Source organism: Marmota marmota, unplaced genomic scaffold (assembly GCF_001458135.2).
Source record: "Marmota marmota marmota unplaced genomic scaffold, marMar, whole genome shotgun sequence".
NCBI classification, from domain to species: Eukaryota; Metazoa; Chordata; class Mammalia; order Rodentia; family Sciuridae; genus Marmota; species Marmota marmota.
In genome coordinates, this window is record NW_025999985.1 from 1 (window position 1) to 6,056 (window position 6,056).

General features: G+C 46.1%; 1 protein-coding gene across 1 annotated transcript; it reads right to left on the bottom strand.

The window, feature by feature from the left end:
• Positions 1-3: 3 nt before the first annotated feature.
• Positions 4-701, bottom strand: LOC107160726 (sialic acid-binding Ig-like lectin 12; the record flags this gene model as incomplete). Its single annotated transcript, XM_015507361.2, has 2 exons — positions 199-701; positions 4-11 (listed from the first exon to the last, which is right to left on the bottom strand). Coding segments are annotated over exons 1-2 (444 nt in total), but the record flags the coding sequence as incomplete, so codon positions are not given.
• Between the last annotated feature and the right edge of the window lie 5,355 nt (positions 702-6,056).

Below are 6,056 nucleotides of genomic sequence, written 5' to 3' on the forward strand. Positions count from 1 at the left end.
GTGGGTCAGGGCTGGTGAGCAGAGGGGGACAGGCAGGGTCAGGAGGGAGGGTGGGAGGTGGGGCCCTGAGAGAAGCTCAGGCTCTGACCCAGCTGCTCCCTGAGCCCCTATGATTGGTCCCCAACCTTTCAGGGTCCCATCTTGCCCTGCCGTGCTGCCTCGTAACCTCCTGAGACTGCCTTGAAGCCGGTGCCTTACCTGTCACATTCACTGAGACCATGACATATAGGTAACTGTACATCAAGTGTCCTCTCTCCACCCGAAAATAGTAGGACCCCGCGTCCGTCTTCCTGGTGTCTCTGATGCTCAGGGAGCAGTTGTGGGTTGTTGGGTCCCCAAGGAGGTGGAACCGGCCCTGGGTCTCCTCCCGCACTTTGTGGCCAGGGTTGTTGGTGGCCACTGGAGCATCCTCTTTCCTGTCCCGTACATGGAACCAGTAGCCATGAGCTGGGTCCCAGTTAGTCCAGCTGCTCCAGGGGTAGGAGAATTGGCAGGGCACATGGACACACAGGCCCTCCTGCACTGTCACCTCCCTGGGCACCTTCAGGGTGTAACCTGGCAGGTCATAACCCCCCTGGCCCTCCACCCGCCCACAGCCCCGCAGCAGGGGCAGCAGCAGCAGCAGCAGCAGCATGTCTCTGGGGCCGCAGGGGAAGTCTGCCCCCAGAGCTCCTCTCTGTAAAGTTAACAGCTACAAGACAGGGAGGAGCCCCACAGGAAGGGGACAAGGAGGGTTGGTGACCTTCTAGAGGAGGAACATCAGCCCGCCTGGACCAGGGTGGCCTCCGCCCTTGGAGAGCAGCCCCCACCACCACCCTGTAGCCCTGAGGACAGAGATAGCAGGGACCCTCCCAGAACACCCCATCTCCTCCCTCCCTGTTGACATCCTTCCCCTTGGGTGACATTTTCTGCAGTGTGAAATGGCTCCTCTCTAACCAGACTCTTGCACGACTCCTGAGGCCCTCGCTGTTCTTGGAATGAGGCATGAGACTCAGGGTCAGGAACAGCCAGTGTGGTGTCAGCCTCTGGGCAGTGCACACGTCCTCCCTACACACAGCCCACCTGGACAGTCCCCAAGGAGTCACCGTCTAGGGCCTGATGCTAAGTTCCCAGGCACCCAAAGCTTCTGGGGAAAGGAGCTAAGACTGAATATTTGTGTTTTGTGCATTTGAAGACTATTTGGGCACGTGTAGACGTTTAGAAATTTTATACTTTGGGGGCTGGGGTTGTGGCTCAGTGGTAGAGTGCTTGCCTAGCACGTGCTAGGCCCTGGGTTCGATCCTCAGCATCACATAAAAGTAAATAAATAAAGTAAAGGTGTTGTGTCAACTACAACTAAAAAATACTTAAAATTTTTTTTATACTTTTCTTTTGTATGAAATCTTTGATCTCTATGAAGTTTACTTTGTTATCTAGTAGAAATGCACTTTGCACTAAAAACTCATTCATCTGATAGTAGATAGGGGCACCATCTACACTCTGTTTAGTGCTTGCCTGTATCATTTGCCATCTGTAATTTTTGATGATCATATATTGGGTATGTTAGTGGGGTTTTGCGACATTTAATACATGCCTACAGTGTGCACTAGTCAAATCCAGTCTTCCATCATCCCCACACTGCTCCTCCTGCGCCAACCACTAGTTACCACTATTCTACATTTAGGTTGACTACTGTTTTTAAACTCCCACATAGGAGAGAGAATATCCAGTACTTGTCTTTCTGCATCTGTTATTTCACTTAACGTAATGTCTTCCGTTTGTCTGCAAATACAGGATTTCATTTTTTGTGGCTAAATACTATTGCATGGTGAATATACACACATTTTTAAGTTCACTCATCCATGGATGATCACCCTGGTTAATTCCATATCTTAGCTCTATTGCAAATACTGTTGCAATAAAAAAATGGGTGTGTGGGCATCTTTTTGGTATGCTGATATCATTTCCTTTGGCTAGACACCTGGAAGTGGCCTAACTGGTCACATGGTCGGTCTATTTTTAGTTGTTTTTGAGGAAGCCCATATTGTTCTTCATAGTAGCGTTGAGATTCTCACCAATAGCATATGAGAGTTCCTTTTTATCCACATTCTCACCACCATTTGTTATTTTTGTTGTTGTTTTTAAATAACATCTATTTTAACTATTACCATGGCTAATGTTATTGAACATTTTTTCATATATTTGTTGGCCACTTGTATTTCTTTTTAAAGAACTGCCAATTCAGATCATTTACATTTTTTTCAATTAGATTACTTGGTTTTTAAAGTTTTTGTGAGTGCTTATAGATTCCGGACATCAGTCCTTTGTCAGAGTGACTGGCGTGCACTTTCCAGGTTCCTGCGGGCCTTGGCCCCGTTGATCATTTCCTTGGTGTGCAGAAGCTTTTGAGTTTTGCAGTCTTTCCCGTCAACCCTGTGAGCCCTCACGTTTTATTTCTGGCTCTTGTGTTTTATTCATTCTTGCAAAGGCTTGGATGTGAGTCCTTCTCTCCTCTGGGAAGAAGTGAATTTGACAGAACTGGACACTGTCCTCAGTGTCCAGTGCTGAGCTGGGCGGGTTGTTAGAAGGCTCCGCTGTGGGGGATACATGTGCAGAGGCTGGGGCTTCTCTTTCCGAGGTGGAGCCTGAGCTCTTGGGAAGGAATCTGCAGAAGGGATGTGACCTGGACCCCCGCGCGTGAAGAGGTGCACAGTCTGTGGACGCCACACACACTGGGCGCTGCTTGGAGACTTTCTGGGCTGAGATGAGCCAGGACTCACTCTCACATCCACTGCCTTGCCTGGTCATCGTCCCAGAACTGCCATCCCCTTCTGCCCCTGGGGATTTGCTCCTTGGACTCTCGGCTGGGCCTGCTGGTCTCTAGAGACAGGAATGGAGACTGCCTGTCAGGCTGGGAGCAATGGACCCCTGGGAGCCAACAGGGTCTGTTAGAAATAACTCCTGCTTCTGAATTTGGAAAACATTTTCCATCTGTGTAGGTGAGGGCTAAGGAGGAAGTGATGGGAATCAGGGACTTGAAGGATTCTCCTTTAATGGGTACGTTATTGGATATTATTTAACATTTTCTCGGTTTTTTTTTTTTTTTGCTTGTCCATAAAATTTAGAATTAGCTTGCCAATTTCTGTAAGACCTCTTGCTGAGAGTTTGTTTGGGATTGCTGTGAATTTGTAACCTAATTTGGGGAAAACGTGTGCCTTACCTATATTAAGTCTTCCAATTCCTGATCATAGGAGATATCCATCTAAGAAAATATGTAAATATATATGTTCTGCATACCTAGGTAAATATATATGTTTACATACAAATATATTCATTTCTCTCAGTAATTCTTCTCAGATCATTAAACTTTTATTTTTCCTTCAAAAATATTTGTTTTCTCTACCTATCTAATGAATTCACATGGGGTTATTTATATTTTCCCCTTATTACCCTTTAATATTTGTAGGAGTCACAGTGGAATCTTCTCTTGCATTCTTCTTACTGGCAATTTGTCTCTCTTCCTCCTTGATCGAGAAATATATGACCAGATAATGTATAAATATCTATATACATATACATGTACACACACATATCACACGTATGGATACACATCCTACGATTATCTTTCAATGCTGATGTTAGGGTTTGGATCTGGATGTCCCCTGAAGGCTCACGTGTTGAAGGTGTGGTCCCCAGTGCAGCAATATTCAGTGGTGGGGCTTTGAGAAGTGATTGGATCATGAGGGTTCTGACCTCATCTCCTTAAGAAGATGGAGTGGTGGGACCATCCACAGCAGACTGGCTGGTTTGCCCTGAGGCTGGCTGCCTGCTGGCTGCAGGAACTTGGGTCAGTTGTTTCATTCTGTGCCTCGGGCTTCTCTTCTGTAAAACAGGGGTCATAATCGCAGCTCATGGGTCTGTTGTGAAGAACAGAACAGTGCCTGGGACACAGGCAGCTCTAAATGAGTGCAGTCATTGCTACTGTTGATGTTAGTTAATAATAAAGCCAGGTTTTTAGAAGAATAGCCACACAATGGGAGGGAAATCTGGCAATATGCTAATAAGTACAGGTTGAGCTCCCCTCATCTGAAACTCTGAAATCTTTAGTGCTCCAAAATCCAAAACATGTTGAGTATCAATATGATGCCACAAGGGGAAAATTCTGCCCCTTACTTCGTATTGTTGCAGTCAAAATGCAAGAGAGTAGAGGAAGGAGAATAGGAGGGGAGGAGGGGAGGAAAGAAGGGGGCAGTACTGAAATGGAGTAAATCAAATTCCATTCATGATGTTTTTGTCAGAATGAGCCCAACTCCTAGGTATAACTGCAAAGCACTAACAAAAGAAAAAAAATCACGAAATTATTTTTTAAAAATGAAAAAAATGCAGGAATTTCTAGGGGAAAGGATGATGGCCAGCATCTCTTTGTGGGGTTCTTTCTGCCCGGGGGAATCCAAGCCACCCTAAAACTTACAATCTCAGATGATTAGTGAATAACAAAGCACAAATACTCAGAAATATATTTACAGAAAGTGAAGCCCCTGATAGATCTCGTCCACATGGGCTCTGGAACTAGACAAAGGGAAAATGGCTCTGGAGGTTTATTTAAGGGGGTCCATCAAAGGCAGGAGTAAGGTTTCAAGGACGGAATCTTGCTTCATGATATCTTGCAGTCAGCAGGTTGATTGACATCTTGGCAGGTTACACCCATCTCAGGTGCTGTGTGGGCCACAGCAGAGTAGGAAAGAGATTCACATTGTCCCTGGGCAACTGACCAGAGGAAATGTCCACTGGTTATTCCCAGACACCAGGTATCTCTATCCACGAGGCATCCAAGAATGGTGACCCACATGCAACCCACGAACAGCTGGTGACACAGGCATGCTCAAATTGTTATGTAAAATTATCCTCAGGCCATGTATTTAAGGTGTATCGGAAACATAAATGAATTTCATGTTTAGAAAGATATCTCATTATGTATATGCAAGTACTCCAAAGTCTGAAAAAATCAGAAATCCAGAACACTTTTTGTCCCAAGCATTTCTGGTAAGGTAAAATGAACCTGTATACAGACAGATAAATGAATAGCTGACACATGTAATTATTCACTCCTGAGAAAAGTTAAAAGTTGTGCAAGAGAAGAAAAGTCATCGCAGTGTATATGGGCAGCCCTATGTAGTTCAGTCAGTCATGTAATAGGGAAGATGGATCTGGGCAGAAATGGACTCGCTCTTGGAGGCATGGGCATGTGCTGGGGATGGGAGTGAGTGATGCACTGGTCTCAACCCAAGAACCTGAGAGGCAGCAAGATGAGCATGTTACTGAAAGACAAGGAGGTGTAAGGGCAATAGACCCCTGTGGTCCACTCTCAGAGGGAGGATCAAACTGACTTCAGGGACAGCAAGTCCAGGATCTGCTCCTTCCTGCACCTGCTCTCCAGATGAACAGCTACTGCAAACTCATAGATTCAGTATTATCCACTTTGGTCCTCCACTGTTAGGGCTATGGACTTATTCATTCTGCATAACTCCTCTTCCTATGTAAGTGCATGCTTTTACCTTTTAACCTGACTCTCCCTGTTTTCTGCCCTTCACACTCCTGTTCTACTGTTTCTATATATTTCACTCCTCCTCCCCCTTTTTTTCTCTATATAAGTGAGACTGGACCTTAGTCCTTTGGTGACCATGAACTTCTGGTACCGCCGGTTATTGGTGACGAGTCCTGCTTCCTCACGTGATGAAGTATAACATTGGAGAACCACCTGGAGGCAAGCATATAAATCAGGGTTTATTTGAAAAAGGGGTAACATAGACTTCTCCTGGGAGGGAGGAGGAGGCCACAGCTGGTATCCTGGCATCCCCAGAAGCCACAGGTGTTCTGTTTCTATAGGTCTTTGGCTTCCTTTGTTCTCCTGCCCTCTTCCTCTTAACTTTCTCCTTCCTACTTATGTGACTTGGCCTAGGAAATGCTCAGAGGGATGGCCAAAAGGTGGGCACCAGGTAGGCTGAAGGGGTGAGGGCAGGATGGTGCCGCCCAGGACACATTGATTAACAACCTTATAGCTCCCCGTAGGCAGGGCC